At 36.4% G+C, this 19,865-nt stretch overlaps 1 protein-coding gene across 6 annotated transcripts in view; it reads left to right on the plus strand.

The window, feature by feature from the left end:
• LOC114652243 (WD repeat-containing protein 7) overlaps positions 1-19,865 on the plus strand; it is a 535,548-nt gene that overhangs the window by 383,066 nt on the left and 132,617 nt on the right. For all 6 annotated transcript variants that reach the window (XM_028802521.2, XM_051928322.1, XM_028802524.2 and 3 more), the window contains one exon: positions 8,097-8,283. In XM_028802521.2, the coding sequence (XP_028658354.1) occupies positions 8,097-8,283 (187 nt within the window). The remainder of the gene's footprint in view (positions 1-8,096; positions 8,284-19,865) is intronic.

A 19,865-nucleotide genomic window follows, 5' to 3' on the forward strand; every position in this document is an offset into this window, starting at 1 on the left:
TGTTGGTACCACTAAGAGCTGTCTCTGAGTGCTGTCTGTGATCAATCACCTTATCAGATGGATCGGGAGTGTGGAGGCTGCGAGGTGCCCCATCATAGAAGCTGAGACTTTTTGGCTGACATTAAGAGTGTTTGGTTCTGGCATTTTAAGCCCAGACTTGTGTTCCAGCCATACAAAAAAGGGATAGTGTCAAGTCTGTCTTACAATATAGGCTCTTGTCCCTGTCACGCTAATTTGGACTTAATGGGTCCTATTGTGGTGCTTGTCAGTTTCTCTGTACTTATAAGGGGCCATACTGTCTACTCCTAACAGTATAGCATGCATTATTGTTAATATTTTAATAGATTTCATTTTTTGTAGTGTCTTAAAGAGAGAGATTTTTCTTTGTACAGTATTCTGTTATCTGATGCAGCAGTCATGCCATATTTAATAGACAGTTCTAGAAGAATTATTAACACTTTCATATTTATTAACTTCCCCAAGATGTGGGTGTGGCTGTGTGTGTGTGTTAGGTTAAAAAGCAATTCCAAATTGGCCCAGAGTTAGTAGGGTTATATGTGTGATTGGGACCTGTGATTGACTGTTGTTACATCCAGTCCAGGTTCTTGCCTGGTCCCTCATACTACCAGCAACCTCTTTACGCAGGTCACGGAATCTTTGGTTAGTATTAGTAACTGTCCACATCCTCTGTGTGTAAGTGCTGCAAGCTGCTAGCATCAGCAATGAACATTAACAAAAGGGTTAAAATAGAATAAGTTGTTTACCCCCCAGTTTAATTTTCAGATTAAATAAGCACCACCAGTCTATATAAAAATTTCTCAAGTATTTTTTCAAATGTTTATTGCCATTTTGTAAATAGATCTTGAGGTGATTCCTTCGTAAATTGTCTTCTCAGTATCCTTATAGCACCATTTCCTAAATTTGATCGCTTTAACCCCATTTCTTGATCTTTTTTTCTTGATTTTGTTGTCACTTCTAGATTTAGATACCCTCATATTACCTTGGTTCATGTTCTAAAATGATACAGCTTTTGAAACACTACAGACTTCTGTTCATCTGTCTGTGATAAAAAATGTACACAACTTAATATTCCCCTTGAATCCTGTAACATAATTCTAAAGTAATACATACGCTTTTCAGTTTTGCTGCAGACTTCTTGCTCAAAGCAGACTAAAGAATTCTTTTGGAACACTTCAGTTTAATCTGCTATATGTAGTGCCAGCTCTGATTTTCGTCCTCTTATGTATTATTATTAGCGTTGCTGTCATATCCTTGATTGTCATGATGATGTCTGAAGGTTTTTTAAACTGTCCTCCTAATGTATCATTTTAGTTATTAAAGCTTCCTTCCTCCTTTCTTAATTATTTTTGTGAACATTTATCTATTTTATCTCTTTCACACTTCATCTGGCCATCTCTTAATACTAGATAATATTAATTAACTAATACCAATAGCCAAAACATGAAAACCTCCTGCCTGATTTTGTGTAGGTCCCCCTTGTGCCACCAAAACAGCTCTTACCTGTCGAGGCATGTACTCCACAAGACCTCTGAAGGTGTCCTGTGGTATCTGCCACCAAGACATTAACAGCATATTCTTCAAGTCCTGTATTTCTTGAGCCTGGGGTCCTCCAAGAATCGGTTTTGTTTTTGGTGGCCAATTCGGTGGCCTTGTCAACTCTGTGAACTCTTGTTTCTCAAAGTATTCCTGAACAATTTTTTCAGTGTGGCAGGGCATATTATCCTGCTGAAAGAGGCCACTACCATCATGGAGCACTGTTGCTATGAAGGGATGTACAAGGTCTGCAGCAATCTTTAAGTAGGTTTTCCAGCAGAATGTTGCACAGAGCATCACACTGCCGCTGCTGGCTTGCCTTCTTCCTGTAGTGCATCCTGCTGCCATCTCTTCCCCAGGTAAACAATACAACACGCATCAGGCCATCCATATAATCTGAAAGAAAATGAGATTCATTACATCAGGTCACTTTTTGCAATGCTCTATGGTCCAGTTCTGATTCTCATGTGCTCATTGTAGGAGTTTTTAGCAGGGCACAGGTGTGAGCATGGCCACCCTGACCGGTCTGTGTCTGTGCAGCCCCATACTCAGCAAGCTGCAATGCACCGTGTGTTCTAACACTTCCCACTCATAGCCAACAGTACAATTTTTCAGCAGTTTATGTAGGTCTTCTATGGTATCTAACCAGACGGGCTAGCCTTCGCTCCCCATGTGCTTCATTGAGTCTTACGGGCCAATGACTCTGTTACCGGTTCACCGGTAGACCTCCATTGGACCACTTTTGGTAGGTACTAACCACTGCATACTGGGAACAAAACTTCAAGATCTGTCATTTTGGAGATGCTTTGACCCAGTCATGTAGCCATCACAATTTTGTCCTTGTCAAAGTTGCTCAGATCCTTGTGCTTGCCCATTTTTCCTGTTTCTGACATATCATGCTTAAGAACTGACTGTTCATTTGCTGTCTTATACATCCATCCCTTTGACAGGTACCATTGTAACGAGACAATCAATGTTATTCACTTCACCTGTCAGTGGTTTTAATGTTGCTGATCCGTGTATACTGTCCATTTTGGTGCAACATAGGCTGTAATGCACTTTTTCTAAAATTAAATTAAAGAAGTTTTCCCCAAATGTACTTTTAGGCTGGTTCTCAAATTCAAGCGGTTAACTGTTTTCAAACAGGTTTAACAAATTAAAGCTCAAAAGAATTAATGGTAAAATTCATCTGTATTTTGTTCTTAATAGAAAATGCTGAGCACTTGCAAATGTAAATATTTTATTGCTTAATACATTTTCCATTTTCCCCACTCCTCTCTCCAGTCTGTAGTAGGCCACAGACAAAATTTCAAGGCCCTATTTTGTCCTTTAAGGAATGGCTTTTTGTACTGCTACTCGGCCTGTCAGACCTGCAACACAAAGTCTCCTCTTCACTGTAGAAACTGAGACTTGCTTTTTTGACCACTGTTAAGTTGTTCTTGAAGCTATTATGTTGTGAGGAGCCTGTGATCACGCAAGCTGGTGACACTCAGAAACTTGTTTTCTGATTGGGTTATGACTTTGCCTGATCTCTTCCTATCAGAGTTTCTTCCAGTTTCTGATTGCCTTTGGATTGTGTGGGACACCATACGCACTGATTTTTTTGTTTTTTGCACAATTTCTCTAAATGAAAGGCCTATACATCTAACAGTAATAATGCCCTGTCTCATTTCATTTCTTAATTACCATTTTCTTGCTTTTATCACTAGAATATTGTCCAAATAATACTTTAGAGGGTATAGTAACCCAGTCTGTTCTAACTCTGCTTTAAGACAGACAGAAGGTTTTTAAGTAATCAACAGAAGTTGGGACACCTCTGCAAATTGTTTCCTTCAACTTGCAAGGTTTAATTGACTTTCATTGCTGCAGAGCATCTGTAGGTTAGTTGTCCCCTGAAGAAGGCCCATTTTTAATACTCTATTTATTTTTTTTCAGTTTTTGCTAACCTAAATTTAAATTTAAACCAACTGCTTACTTTTTCACCATTTTAGGTGATTAATTGCATTTCAGATGATTAAATTTGAAGAAAAACTGGGATAACTAAGGTGTTCTAAAATTTTTAACCAGAAGTGTATATCACTAATTTTGTGGATACATACATCATGTGAATGTTGCATTACTCAAGTCTGACCCAATCCAGGTAAAACATTTCAAGGCATAAACATTTAGGATCTGTGAGGAGGTGAACACCAGCATTACCTCAGAAATAAAAGAGAACTGAGACCGGTCACCTGCGAATCCAAAACATGATGACCCCTAAATCAGATCCCTTTTGCGAACTATAGTTCAGGGGCCTTTTGCATCGATCCAATACTGTAGCCCTGTTATCTGTATTTTGGTATGAAAGTTTTTTCCATATTCTAAAGTATGTATTTCTTGTAGCGTAGTGACTGGAACTGCACACAGTACTCTAGATGTGCTCTTTAGTGCATTATATAGTCTAAGCATAACATCCGTCAATTTATATTTAAATTTATATTCAAATGTTGTACATACAAAAGGATGAACTGAAGTTACTTTGCACACTAAAGTTAAGAATTTGACAATATTGAAGAACCTTGGTCTAGAACTGCTAAGGATGTTCCAGTTTTCTCCCACAAGGGTGGATCTGACGTGCCACTGGGATAAGAACCAATAATAATAAAAATACATTTTATTTATGGACGTTGTCGGCATGATGGTCTGGATGCTGTTGACCCTCACAAGAGCAACTGGACTGAGAGTGACTGCAAGGGTGAGAGGATATATAATTCAGATTCAAGTATGCAGATTTATACTTTGCCAGTTTTTTTTAAAGTGTGCAACATTTTTTTCATACTCACCACCTCAATTCTGATTTTACTCTTACCTGTGAAATGGTTAGGCACTGTGGCAGTGACTTTGGTCCCTCACTGTTGCTAATTTTGGCACCTTTATTGCAGTTCCTTCAAATCTTGTCTGAAGCATTTGACTACGGCTATTTAGTACAATGTAAAGGGTTGATTTGCACTTGTGATAAACAATAAAGGATGTTTTCCTATGAAAGGCGTTTATAGTGGTGTTGCAAGATAGACTGTGTTCTAAATTTAGGTTCAGTTGCTGTCAACATGAACTTTGCATGCTCTGTCTATGCTGGTAATATTTTCCCCTACCAAAAACATGTGTACAGTTAGCTTGGTGTGATGAATGCACACCGATTTGTATGTTTGCATCCCACAGTGGGTAGGCTTCCCCTTCCACCCAGTTCTGTTTTGTGTGACCCTGAATTATATTATGTTGGAGGACAATTACAGTAATTGGGGCAGGTTTTTGATGTTTTGTGTAAAGCACTCAGATATTTTAATATACAAGTAAATATTAGCCCTGCATTATTCAGGTGCTTGGACTTAGATTTTTTTAAAAATGTTTTTCAGCTGTTTTGCTCATGATAAACATTGTTAATGATGTCTGCTAATGGCATCAATTGATGTCAAATGTCAATTGCTTTGTAAACTGTTGTTCTGCAGACTAGGAAAGGTGCTAGAGATACAGTCTAGATATAAACAGTGATTATTGTCCAACCTTTAACACCATGTTAGATAAGCTATATACCATTAGAAAGATACCTTGCCTATAGATAAGAAAAGGTATTGGAGTAAGCTGCGATGAGTGTGTTTACATGTGCTTTAATAACCTGGTTATTTACAGGAGCACATTTTCTAAAATGCCATATAAACCTTTATTACTGTTAGAAAACACGGATATTTGTGTCTGAGGAGCCAGGTTAACACACATAGATATCTCCATAGGTAACTTGGTTATTTGGCCATATAAACATTTAACTGGGATACTGTTAAGTATTTTGTAGTCTGCGTATGTCTGTTTCACTCTGTTTATCTGCACTGCTGTTAGCTTCAAACCAACTTTCAGCTTCAGCAGGAAGATTTAGCCACATAAGTTTCCTAAAGCAAGTACACAGGATATCGCATTATTCCTTCCCCTAGTTGAAGTAATCTGTCTCAAAATTTCAGTATCTCTAAATTTATGTTGATTAGTTGATTTAGCAACACAATCTCATGGGGGTAACACATAAAAAGTAATATATGTTATGTATTTTGATCAGTGTTTAAAGTAACAAGTAACCTAACGCAATACTTAATTTATTGAATTAAAAATAATTGTTACTGGTATATTATTATCCCAGCAGCACTGGGTATAAGGGAAGAAGCACAAGTACTGGCATGCCAGTCTGTGGCAGGGCTCAATCTTACAGCCAAACAGAAAACAGTCTGCTGTGTGTAATCCACTAACAAGCATATTAATAAAGTGTCCGGTGTGTACTGAATTAGGCTGCCAAATATGATGGTTTGGTTCAAAATGAAAAGGTATCGACAGACTTCAATCCAAAACAGAACAATTCAGACAGAAAAACATGGCGGTTTTGAAGTCAGGCAGGAGAAATTATGTCATTCTGGCAGGAACCGGAAATTATGTCATTGGGCCCATGGACCAAAAGTGACATTGTTGAGTCCAGGCAGAATTTCCCATGGTTGGTCTGCAGATGAAAAAGAGGAAAGATCAGTGTACTGGTCTTGCATGGAATTATCCCTTTTTGAGCCCTTCAGTTGCCTCCCAGGCACGTGTGTGTGACACAGGTTAGTTTTAATCCAGCTATTAGCTATAGATACAGTCAGGTCCATACGTACCGTATATACTCACGTATAAGTCAGGTCTTGAAACCTGAAAAATCGATCATAAAATCAGACCCCGACTTATACGGCCATTCAAAATGCGACACTTACATTTTTCTTGCCTCCTCCAATCTTGCATCAGTTTCTCAGACGCATCGAATTTTGTTGCAGCAGCGCAGTTAACAATTTCTTTCGCTACTTCAACGACGTTTAATTTAAAACCAGCTTCATATTTTCTTCTGATCAAATGCTCCATCGTAGATAAGGGATGCTCTTACAATAAAGGTGTATGAGGGTGTGAGCTACACAAATCAGTGCAAATTTTGCTTCGGAATAGTTCTGGTATTACCGTGTGGTCACGTAGACACAATACATAGAAAAACAAAAAATCATTGTACTCCGTGGTTACTCTCTCAGGTGCGCGTTAGCATATCATAATCTCTTGGACTAATAGCAGGAGTTTTCTGCATTCGACTTATACAACCTACATTATAAAATGCTAGAAATTATACGTTAAAATCAAGTCCCGACTTATCCGCGCATATATACGGTACTGTATTTGCACAGTGACACAATTTTCATAATTTTGTCTCTGTATGCCATTGTAATGGATTTAAAATAAAGCAATCATTATTTCATTAAAGTGTAGAATTAAGATTAAATTTAAGGGGTTTACTAAAAATATCATATGAGCTGTTTAGGAAAAATCTATTTTTCTGCCTAACCCCTCCATTTCCAGGGGTTCCATAGCCAGCCAGGTATGAGCAGTTCCCTCATTATTTCATTAAATATTAAGCAGGTAAAAGGTCTGGACTTGATTCCTAGTGTGGAATTTGCATTTGGAAGCTGTCACTGTGAACTCTCAATATGAAGTCCAAAGAACTGTCCCTGCAAGTAAAAACAGGCCATTATTAGGCAGAGAAAATGCAACAAACCCCTTTAGAGAGATAGCAGAAACATGAGAAGTGGTCAGATCCACCATCTGATACATTCTTAAAAATAAGGAACACATTGGTGAACTCAGCAAAAAAGCACAGAAGACAACTGAGCTGGATGACTGCAGAATTCTGTCCTTGGTGAAGAAGAACCCCTACACAACATTTGAGCACAAGCTGAAAGTCTGTACTATAAATACATCTTGATTTTTATATCAAATCCATTGTGGTGGTGTACAGAGCCAAAATAATGAAAATTGTGTCACTGTCCAAATATTTATGGACCTGACTGTGCGTGATCTGGTGAGGCAGCGGCCAGTGTGCATACATTGAATTTTCGGGTATTAGGATGGGAATATAAAAGGAGACGAAGCACTAAATATAATTATAAAACAAAAAAAAATTAGCACAAGTTCCATGCTTGTTTTCAGATTCACAGGTGGCCGATGATGACGTTTAACTCTTTGTTGTGCAGTTTAATGATGTTGCAGCATTTTGCCAAAGGAGAACTCCATAAGTGGACTTGCACGTGTAAACGTGGATTGTTAAGACACCAGGTTTCTGCTTTAACTGGGTTGCTCACTTTCTGCCAGTTTTGTGTGTCCCTGACCCTGTAAAGGAAAAAAACAGTCAGAAATACAAAAGCAGTTTTTTATTAACAGATGCAGTGTAGTTAATATAGAAATTTGGAAGGTATATTGGTATTCAAAAACTAGAAACTTTTTTGTTATTGAAATCTTTTAAAAACATCTAAATGAAAATAATAAAAATCAATACATTTTGAAAAGCAATTATTTTTGAGATGCTTTCTCAAAAAGATAAAAAACCCAGTAATAAAAGGTTTACTAATAACTGGTACAAAGTCAGTTACTTTTATAGGTTTTACGAGCATGGAAATCAATTTTCTGGTTCTGTTATCATTGACTTTTTCCCCTTTTTACATTTCTTTTAAATCCAGGCAAGGCTCTCACATTTCTTCTGCTGCAGCCACCCAGTCCCAAACTACCTGCACACAGCACCATACGCCGAACTGCAATTGATCTCATTGGACGTGGATTCACTGTCTGGGAACCGTACATGGATGTCTCGGCTGTACTTATGGGCCTTTTGGAGCTCTGTGCTGATGCAGAAAAGCAACTTGCTAAGTGAGTAGTGCAAAGCAAGCACTTTCTCTTTATGCTTTTGATATTCAGAGTAAAATATTTGTTTATGATAAAAAAAGGCCAGGTTTCTGCTGATATAGAACTTCTAGTTTGGTGAGTCTTATTTAAAATCTTCAGATTTCCACCTTTTTTTTATTTGCAGATCACTTTTATTATATTTATTTGATCACAATCCAGGAGGAGATCCTTCAGTCTGAAAAGGATTTAATAGCTTTGAATGGAAAACTAATTTATTTTTGGTTTCACTACTATAACATATCACATTTATTTATCCCCCCTTGATTACTTTAACCCTTACAGGCTGAATAGATTTCTGCCATTTTGAACCCCTAGTTATCTCCCACTCTCTTTTACTGTAAAACCTTAAATGTAAAATAAAGTAACATCAAATTTAATTGAATAATTAGCATGCAGTATGATTTTTTTTTCTGAGATGTTTGCTTACAGATTATTATTAGGACTTCTAGATCATGATGAAAAAAGCTGGGCTAAAGCATTGAAGTAACAGGTTTTTCATGCGTCTGTTAGTGATCTCAGTAACAGTCAATTTTAAGTATAACACGCTTTGATCTAATTGTGTTTGTCTCCTGCTGTGTTTGTGTGTCAGTTCATACTTAAAAGTTGTGTGCCGGTAATTCACCCGAATTTGAAATGACTTATTATTTGTTGTCAAAAGAGGAATTATCTCCTTTTTTACTTGGTTGTTTGGCAGGTATTGGTGTGAAATAAAGTTAACCATTCATTCTTGCAGTAAACATTTCTGCATTTGTATTTGAGCACAAAGTTTTGGACTGTTAGATTTTTTGGGTGTATGATTCCAAAGAGAAATACATTAACTCATACTGTATATTATTGTTTGCTAATTATATTTAGTGGTGAACCTAAAGGGACTTTGATTGCCCAGAAGGCAGGAGGATAAAGTGGGAATTGTTGCAGCTATATTATCAATTAGAATGTGTTAGATATAATGAATTTTAAATTTGCTTTAAAGCATTTAATTGTTGTGCTATGTTATTGAATCTACAAAAATATTTCATTTTTATTGAAAAGTGATGGTTTTAAACCTTTTATTATCTGAAGTGTGTTTAACCAGAATGATTTGTTGATGTTGCAGCAAAGTGAATCTCTGCTGTAAATAATGACCTACAATTGTGTACTGGTGCCTAGACCACATGAAAGGCTCATGCTTAGTAGCTACCGTAGCATCCCATAGAATAAGAAAGAAACAAGCAGAGCTACGGCTTTATCTGTATGGCTAGCATAACCACTAAATCTTGTATGCCTGTTGTCTTGAATTTTTGATTACTTACACTCTGTGTCCTTGCCTTATCTTTTTGCTACATATTCCTTTTTTTACTTCTTCATCTCCAATTTTCTCACAGTTGTTATAGTTGTTGTTTGTGCAGGCAGTTGTGATACAGTGAATTATAACTCTTTGAAGATTGGTCTTTTATAGGAAGCCACCGTAGTCAGAAAAGGTCAGAAAAGAATGGATGTTTTTAAGGGCTGTGCTTTCTGTCAGTGGCAAGTGACATCAGCATTTTAAACTTAATGTGAAAACACTGCAGAGTTGAGAACTACTGTAATTTCAATCAATAAAAAATCACAAATGCTATTTTTTTCGCTAAACATGGAAATTTAATGCAAAATAATAAAGATTATTTTGATTCACCGCTCTTTTAAGAACAAGTTTAAACTGTTCAAGGAAGTACATAGAAAAATATAAGATTAAGAGTTTCTTATCAATGCTGTAATTGTGTTTCCATCTAAATATATATTATGATGTAGTAAATATTCATTTTAAATGCTGTAAAAGTCAAATTTGAACTTTTATGTTTGATAAAAAGTAAATGAACAATAATAAAGAACACTAAAGTTAAAGTAAGCCGATTTTAATAAATAAGCTAACTGTAACATGATGAATAGATAATATTTTTAAGTCACATGAAATGCAAAAATTCCTAAGGAGGTCCATTATGAAATTTGATTCATACTGCACAGCCATGTTAATTTATGTAATTTTCAGCATACACCATGAAAGACCAGCTAATAAATATGGCCAGTGCAAATGTGAATTTATATAGTCAGTTTAGTTTATATTTTCAGATAACCATCTCGGAATGCTATACATGTTAAAAAAAAAAAAAAAATAACATAAAATAACTTGCAGAAAAACTTAATTCTAAACATGAAAGTAGTATGCAATATATACATGTACAGTACACAGATAACTACAATTATATACATATACTGTATCCATAGACATTTTTTTACAATGTAGGTTTCTAATTTGCATGAATATCAACAACTGAATGGAAGAATACAACTTACATGACGCCAACTCCAGTTTGGAAATCGAGAATATTCCTGTGTACACATTAGCCTTAGGCCAATACGATTCTTTGCCTCTTACTATAGATGTATTTGTTCCATAAATTTTATGAAGACTTTCTACTTTTAAGTGCAGCATACACTGTAGGGATAGAGTTTAATCAAAAATTCTAGTAATTAAAGTTTTCCAGTTTTATATTTCAGAAGAAGAATTATTTCTAGTGTGATTCATGCTGCCATGTTTTGAACTAAAAAAGCTTGACAGTAAATCTGTTCACTAGTTATTCAGCTTGATACAGATTAATTTATAGGCTTTTTTGTACCTTATCTGTGGTTTTGTAATGTTCATAAGCTGGAGAAAGCAGGACTTCATGTTGGATAAAAGAAACCTAAATTTCATGTGTACTCCGAAAAACTAATGTTTAAGAAGCTTTAATTAAGGGTCCGTCATGTTGAAATGAGGACTCCTTCAAGACAATGCAGAAGTACAGTGTAAAGACTTCATCATCTCCTATCAACATGTTACAGGTACAGTGTCTTCTAGGAGTTGAGAGCTCACCACAGATCACTGCTAGGCAGCATGTCTGTCCAGATCAACAGCATGCAAAAACAGTTGCTGCACCAAGTGGTGGTAGCGTGATTAAAACCTGAAAACATCGACACTATGTGTATGTTTTTATCATTAAATATGTTCTGAATTACGGCATGAGTCGGTGTAAATGTATGAAAATATTAATGTCACAGTTTAATATCATTTACAAATAGTAAAACTAATTTTGTTTTACAGTAAAGGGTTTTTAAAAGGAAAAATGCACTTTTTACAAGTAATCCAAAATGTCTTTTTAGCAGTAGAAGCTACTGTTTACATTGGTTTATAAGGAATTTAGCCTTTTATGTTAACTTCTGTTTTTTAACTTGAAAAGTTACTATGTCATTAGGAAAACTTAGGAAGTGGAAGATTTTAAATATAACAGAAAATATCTTTATAGATAAGCGTACAAAAAAAAAATAATAAAATGATTGTCTTAGCAGTTTTTTTGTTTTGTTTTAAATACACATTAATGGACTTCTGGATACCCCATTGACTGTAGCCAGAAAAGGCTTGGGGCTATCTTGACTATTCCTTATTTATCAGGCACCCTGGAAAGATCAAGTAGGCTGTGCAAAGGCAAAACTCTTTTTCTGAAGTTCAGCAACTCCCTGATATTTAAGGGGTAGATGGACTAGAATGTATAATGACTAGATGAAAAACAGGCAAACTCCTCATACTTTCTTGGTAGCCGTTCTAAGGGTTTGCAACAGGAAGTTTTCTCAGCCAGACAGAGAGTTAGACCTGCATTTATTATTTGTTTTTCAAGTGTTACTGCTTTGTTTAGAATAAACCTTATTCTTTTATAGTTCACTGTATACTTGAAAGCCATTTTTGGGTATTGAATGCATACCTAGAGGTAAAATGTGTACAGAAATATCATCTTATTTACATACTAACTTAATTTTAAACAATGGTGGTCTTATCCATTTGAACAAATACCAGTATCAAATGTCACCATTTTGGCCTTGAATGGTACAGTGCTGTATACCTCTGTATTGTGAAGGGAAAATATGACAACCAATGGACTGAAGAGTACATTTTTGGGAGTTGTTTTCTGTTGCTTGCACCTTTTTATATTGTGCTTTTTTCTGTTACATTTTGTAGGTTTCAGTGTTATCTATAACACTGCAAATAAAATCTGTGACACTGATTTTGTATTTAAACTGTCTATGATAAATATGCATAGTGTAGAGGGGTGCATTCTCACCACTATGGTGCAGTCAAATATAGCAGATTACTTTCTTATACAGCTTATGCCTAATAGCAAACTGCATCAGTCATCGTTTCACTTTAGAGATCTCCGGCAATTCAGGTCAAGTTGGTACGCTAGTTCAGCACATGCAAAATGTTGCTAACATCTGTTTATACAATTAGACTGTAACCTTATCTACCCAAATTTATTACAAGTATATATGTCTGCTTTGTCTTTAGTAAACCTAACATTGTTAGTCTAGGAGAGAGTAATTTTTCAGTGTTTATTAGGGAAATGCCTAATGCACGGCAACCTCATGGACTTATGACTCAAAAAACAGATGAGATTGCCTCCTAGACAAAAGAATTAGATTTTCTAGAAAGATATCCCCCACACACGATTGGACCCTGACATGCAAACATATTTTTCTTCTTTGTTCTGCTTTGTATTTTTAGGTTTGAGTCATTGTTTAGATTACGTTTTTAACTAGGTTTAATTCAAAGATAATTTCTTAGTATCTAATCCCTACATTTTAAGAAATTGGTAATTTGTATGACTGCATTAGTATATTAAAAGCTGTGAAATTAAATCAAGATTGTAAATAGTTTAGAGAATTACATTTCTGGTTAGCTGCCCTTTCCTCCTGTTATATGTTTAATTAAAGTGAAAAACAATCATAAAGCATTTGTTTGAGAGACAAAGCCTATTTTAATTTTCTTACATGCACAGCAATGCAGTTGGAATCAAATAATATCAAATTTGACAACTGTATTTACTTTCTAGCTATGTTACCCAGCTTCACCCCTGGAAATTTCCTGGGTTTTACTGCTGTTGATTAATTGAATGTATCAGAAGTACTATGTAAGTACTTTTCTGTATAAAATATTTGCAGTTTTTGATGAGGAGCTACTTTTATTAGTCCACTGAAGCTCCTTACACTTGAACATTCTAGATACAATTGGCCATGAGTAAAACATTCCTTCCATATATCAGTTCACACTTTTTGTAGTGTCTGACCTTGGCTTTAGTTGATGGTCATTGCAAAACACAAATTTTACAGTAAACTGCATTCATTTGAATTGAAACTGGTAATTATTGGGAATAATGGGAGTTTTGGTTGTAAATATAATCATAATAGTTACAAGTGGCAAGCTCCAGTTACTGTCAGACGTGATTAAAGTGCACATTGCAGACTTTAATTTAAGGGTATTTGCATAGATTTTGGCCACACTATATAAAATTACAACACTTTGTAACTATTAATATCTGAATTGTTTGATTTGTAACTGCTTTTTTCCAGTTATATCTTAATTTTTCAAGTTCATCAGAGTGTCTAGGAACTTTCAAGTAGTAATGATGACTTCCTGTTCTGCTGGGGTTTAAATATTAGGTGGCACAGAGGCCAAATTCCACACAATGCAAGTGAGAGAGAGAAGTGTGTCAGAGAATGGCTATAAAAAAATTACTACTCACTTAAAAATACCCATATCTACAGTTAGGCAAATAATTAAAACATTCAAATAAACCAAAACTGTTGCCAACTTGCATGGAAGGAGGCCCAAGTTTATCTTGCCTGCACACAGAATGATCAGTATTGTAAGAGAGGTAAAAAACCAAAAGGATCAAAGGAGCTTGCAATCCTTTGAAAATTTGAGACTGTGCTGGGAAGTCCTTATGCAGCCCAGGAATTTGACATCCCCAGCAATTTCTAGTCATGCAAATTGACATACAGATTGGCAACAAGCTCACCAACTGCAGTTGTCAAGTTGAACATCCTCACAGACAAGAAGACATGTAATGTGACATCGGCTTTAGGTAATTACCTCCACCGAGAAATGTGTTTTTTGTTTTTTTTTCCCCCCGAATTCTGCATAATAGGTGGTATATGTGTGGCACAACAAATATCCCAAACATCGCCTTACAGCTCATTTCCCTTGGCACAGTCTGACTGTAGTATGCCATGTCCTTGCCATTTTCTAAAGGTATATATTCTATTCAGAGGAAATCATTCTTTATTAATTCGCAGTTTAGTTGTTAAGAGTGAACATTGGAAGAATATTTTAGTACCTATAAAAATGCATGTAGTCCATACAAAAAAAATAATTTGTAAAATTTTTGTTAAAACGTGAAACTTGTTTTTTGGAAATAACAGATAATTGATCAGTGGAAAAAGTCTCTTATTTTCTTCTCGTTTCTTTTAAATTGTGAGTAAGTCACGTCAGCAGACATTAGACACTTCATTTATTTTCGTGTTTGTAAGCAGAACAGTGATAAAGTTTGGTAGCTGTTTTTGTTGGATCTTTAGAACTGTTCAGATAAGGAGCTTCTCTGAAATAAATGAAAGTGAATAACTGTGGGAGTTGCACCGTATGGGAAAATTCTTTTAAGTAAGTAATAAAAGGTATTTTGGAACATTGCACAGCACGAAACCGCTCAAGGCTCCACTTCAAAACTAGCTTAGCCCAGTAAAACACAGCCTAGCCTGTGTTGCACTTCTGAAGTACTCTTCACCTTTTTCTCCTTTCTCAGATGCAACAGAGGAAACGGAGGTGGCATAATCCTGAAACAGAAAAAGGTTTGAGACAAGGATGTGTTTTTTACATTGCAGAACACCTCTGACACTAGCCAGATACATGGATGTGTCCGGAGTCAAACTGTAGTGTTGATTTGTGAGGGCTGAGACTTTATGAGCTCTGTACTAACAAAGACATGCTTGGGGCAGAGATAAAACCTACTAAAGAAGTAAAGTGAATGTGTGCAAGATTGATCAGCAAACAGCATCTGGTGTACTGTAACTAAGACACCACTTTGTCCTAATATGTTGATTACATAATAAAAGATGAACTATTAAGGCATTTGTAATAAAGGGCTGCTTCCTGATCACAGTATTTATTGAAGTATACGTGCCTATAAAGTAGTGTAGTGAAGCACTTAACGCACTGGACATCAACCCTCTCTGTTTGCTGTGTCAATCATATGGTCACATGCCTGTTTGGCAGAACTATGTCACTGGTGCATTCAAAACTGTCAGCAGTAGTGGACATGGATGGGTGACCTGATTGTTCTTCATCTGTGAGCACTCGTGTGGATATTCTTGAAATTTTTAATCCAGTGCAAAGGAATTTCCATCCATCCATCCATTTTCCAACCCGCTATATTCCTAACTACAGGGTCACGGGGGTCTGCTGGAGCCAATCCCAGCCAACACAGGGCACAAGGCAGGAACCAATCCCAGGCAGGGTGCCAACCCACCGCAGTGCAAAGGAATTACTACAGTGAATTCTGTCCGCTACTTTAAAATGAGTTAAATAAGAACACGGGGGCACAGTTGGAATCTATGAAAATGGTACATTTCACACTATAGACACATGGAATAAATTAACAAGTAGTGTGGTGGAGGATTGGACTTTAGGGACCTTCAAAACTCGACTTGATGTTATTTTTTAGAAATTTGGTGGATAGGATTTGCAAGGTTTTTAGGCTGAATGGCTTGTTCTTATTAGATTTCTTTAGTGTTAAATGCGGTAAGAAGATCAGCCGTTTTAACATATAACATGGAAACAATTAACTTCTGACACTGTAGGATTCTGAATGATTTTTGGAGAACTGTCTCTCTCTCTCAGTGGCTTTTACTTTAGTTTATGTCCCTGCCAGAACTATTAACTAAAAATCCTTATTTAGGACCATTTTTGGTAACATGTATGAAAATGTGAAATACCCCATTACTTCTGTCATGCCATATCTATTTTGCACATAACGGCCAAACATAACACCAAAGAGGCTGGCTGTTTACTTGCGATTTAGAGATATAATTTATGTTGGGACAGGTAAAAAGTTTTAAGATAGCGCGTCTTTAAGGATAGTGTTTGATGTTGCATGGAGCTGTTACGGGTGTTGACTCTGGATTGAAGTGGAGGATTCTTTTTGGCATTGGAGTGCACTCTTTCTCATTGCAAATTGGTCCTTTGTTCGTGGTGTGCTGTGCATTTCTGTTAGGCTATTAGGTGTGTCTTCTAGAACTTCATAGGGAAAAGCAATACTCTTTCTGGTGCAAGAGTTTAGTCTCTGAAGTTCCATTCTTGAAGAAACAGCTGCTTCTAACACTGGTCTCAGTCACTGACATAGAACTTGGCTTGGCAGAGTGGATCTCTGCTTTCAGGTCCACCAAGGGAAGAGATTGTCAGCTTTCAGCTCCCCAAGGAACGAGAGACTCATAATCTTTTTGGTTTCATAAAAAACTTTCCCAGCTTTAAGTTAAAGAGGGTTGTAATCTTTCAGCTCCCTAAAGAGGGAGTGGCTCATCAGCTTTTAGGTTTCAGGGAGCGTAGTCTCAGAGGGTGCAAGAGAAAGAAGAGAATAATGCAACTAGTTTTAAAGGAAGGTGTAACCTCTGGTGACTGGATTAAGGTCACTTCCAGTTACAGAAACAGTGTCAGCTTATTGGTGTGTCATTTGTCAATCAAGGCTGCTTCTCATTGAAATATAGCGCTTTGTTCGAACTTGGGTATTTAGCTGGTAATTCTAAGAAATGTAGATCATCTTGCCAGATAAGGCGCAGCTGCTGCATACCCAAGTGTTAATATGAATTTCAGTTTTAGCCATTTATTCAGGAGTGTAGGTTTGAGAAAGGTGCAGATAGATGTCTTCATCACTGTTAAATGTGCTGTCTTAACAGGCACCCGCAGTGCCCAAATTGTCCTACAACACATTTTTTTGCTTCAAAGGATAATGTAGTCCTGTGTTCAGTACTTTTAATATTAAGAGTCAGATTTGTGGAGGTCACTGCACATCAATGAAAAATGCCTAGAAAACCACCACGATCTTCACTTGAGGTTTAGCTGGGAAGAGGAATGGCAGTGACCTTACAGTTCTGAAAATATGAACTCAGAAACTGACTTCTGTCATTTCTAATTCACAAATTACTTATGCAAGTAGGCTGTACCATATATCAATACAATTTAGAAATTTTGGCATAAAGGAGAGCCAAATTAATACCCATGGAGAAGTTTTTGCACTATGCTTTCTGTAGGACGGCTATAGCTTCAAAGAATTGTAAATAAGAACCTGTTTTAATTTAAAAAATATTACTATTTCATACATTTAGTGGAGAGTAAGCATTCGCTAACAATTACAGAAAGTAAAATAAGAATTACAGTAAGTACATTTTCTTTATCTCAGTGATAATAAGGATGCAAGTTTTGAACCTCGGATTATATTGCATAAACATACTGAAACGTGAAGCCTTTGGAGAGCTGCACCTTATCAAAGAAACCTCTGGGTAGTTTATTCAGGAAATTTTATAAGGATGATCTTCTATCTGTCTCCTTTTCGTATTTGATTTCAGACATTTCACTGGGAATAAATAATTGTGCATCATGTCTGAGCAGAAATGAGCAGTCTGCTTAACTCGTGCTGTGGGTCATTTGATTTGTAATAACTGTGCATTCATTCAGTTTGTATTAGAGAACTTTATATTAGTTAATCAGTTGATTTTGCTTTGAAGTTGATTTATCTTAAACTACTGCTTAAAGCAGAGGTGAAAAACTGAAATTCTGTTAAAAAAAAAAAAAAAAAGAAATCTTATAAAGTTAGATGAATATTATTACTACATAATCCAAAAGAGCACCCATCCTGAATAGTTGCTGCAACAGTATTTTAATGAAAGATCTTTTAACACCCTTCATTTTAAATGACACGCATATAGATTATTTTATATGACATTGGAGAAAATGAAATTTTTTTTAATGGCAGTTAACCAAATTTCACACTATGGTGACTCTCAAGTAACAGTTGCATTTTAATATGTTTTCCTTGATCGTCTTCCTCCTGTGATTTCGGTCTGTTGTTGATGGCCATGGTATAGTCACTGAGTCTCTAATTGGCCTGGAACGTTTTCTTGCATGTGTGTATGTGTGATTTTCCAGTTTAGGTAGTACTGTATCTTTGCTAATCTGTATTGCTGTTTCATATAGTGTTTTATGTTTTAGCATTGTTACATACTGTATAGTGTGACGGGCAGCCTTGGCCATCACCCGGCCAGGACGCCAATGGAATAGAAGGACCTGGGGAGAGAACATCACTGAGGCATAACCTCCCCTGGAATGCTAGAAGGCAGCCCTCCTGGGTGGCTGTGGCACTATGGATTCCCGCAGGCCGGAGGAGGAAGAAGAAGGAAAGGAAAAGGACTGTCTTTTGGTATTGGTGCTTTGGACTGTATTGTGCTGTGGGGAGTGAGTAAAAGCACTTCCCATCTGTGAATAAAATGTGTGTTGTGTGGCAAACTCAAGTCTCTGCCTGTCTGCGTTGTGTTAGGGTGGCTGTACGTGCCCCGTTGGTCACAATAGACATGGCCGAAAATATTGGTATCCTTTCATTTTACTCAAATAATGCACCATTCTTCCAGAAAAGTATTAAAAGATCTTTTGTCATCCATATGTGCAATTCTATTTACAGCAGAAACAAAAACAAAAAAGCCACAAAAAGAATTCAACTCCTGCATATTGTATAAAGAAATTCTAAAATGGCAGGGACAAATTACTGAAACACTAAAAAATACTTCAGCCCTATTCAGACAGAGCAAGCTTTCAAGACATATATCTGTAAAGTCACTGTAACCACACAGTTTTGGTCATTTTTACCATGGATTCGAATATGATAAAACATGCCTGGAAAAATTACAAAGGTCAATCAAGATATGCATGCTTTCTGCTGTTATGAAGTGTCATCACCTCAGAACAGCTGCACACACTGTAGCTGCACAACTATTGGTCCTGTGCTTAATAAGAAAAAAATCATGGTAGCAACCAGGGTAAGGAAGAGATGAAAACCCTTTGCCTCATCTCGGTTTGGGGTGACTGACATTACCAATCCCATTTTGAGCAAATGATTCATAACCATTCAGTTTGAAAAGGCTTAAAGAGTTGTGTGAGAAACATCCTTCTGTTGAAGAATCTTAATTACCAGGGGAAATACACTTTTCACAAGATATGACAAGAGTTTTATTGACATGTTGATTCACATGAGACTAGTTTAACCAGATGGTGTATTTTATGAACTTTTTATAGAAAGTAAAAGGCGCCATAATCTTTTCTGAGTCTTGAACACAGTCTGTAAAAATTTATGGACATTTGCAGTTCGCATGGGACTAAAATTACAGAGGTCCTCCAGTAATAATTACATTTCCTCACTTTCTGCTGTAAAATTAATCTTGTCTGAATAGGGTTTTATAGTGATACTTCAAGCAGACTAATGTCTTGTAATGATTATCATAGGCGTCTCCAATCTTACAGTCACTCATTCAGCCAGTTTAAATGGTGAAAACAACCCAGTCAGCTGTTTTGTCCCACACATAACATATGTAAGAGCAAGAAGACTAAAGAGATATCTGAGGAGGCAAGACAAACTGTAACAACCAAGCATGGTCACCATAAAGGAGACATGACCATCTCC

The sequence above is a fragment of the Erpetoichthys calabaricus genome, chromosome 5 (genome assembly GCF_900747795.2).
Source record: "Erpetoichthys calabaricus chromosome 5, fErpCal1.3, whole genome shotgun sequence".
Classification (NCBI taxonomy): Eukaryota; Metazoa; Chordata; class Cladistia; order Polypteriformes; family Polypteridae; genus Erpetoichthys; species Erpetoichthys calabaricus.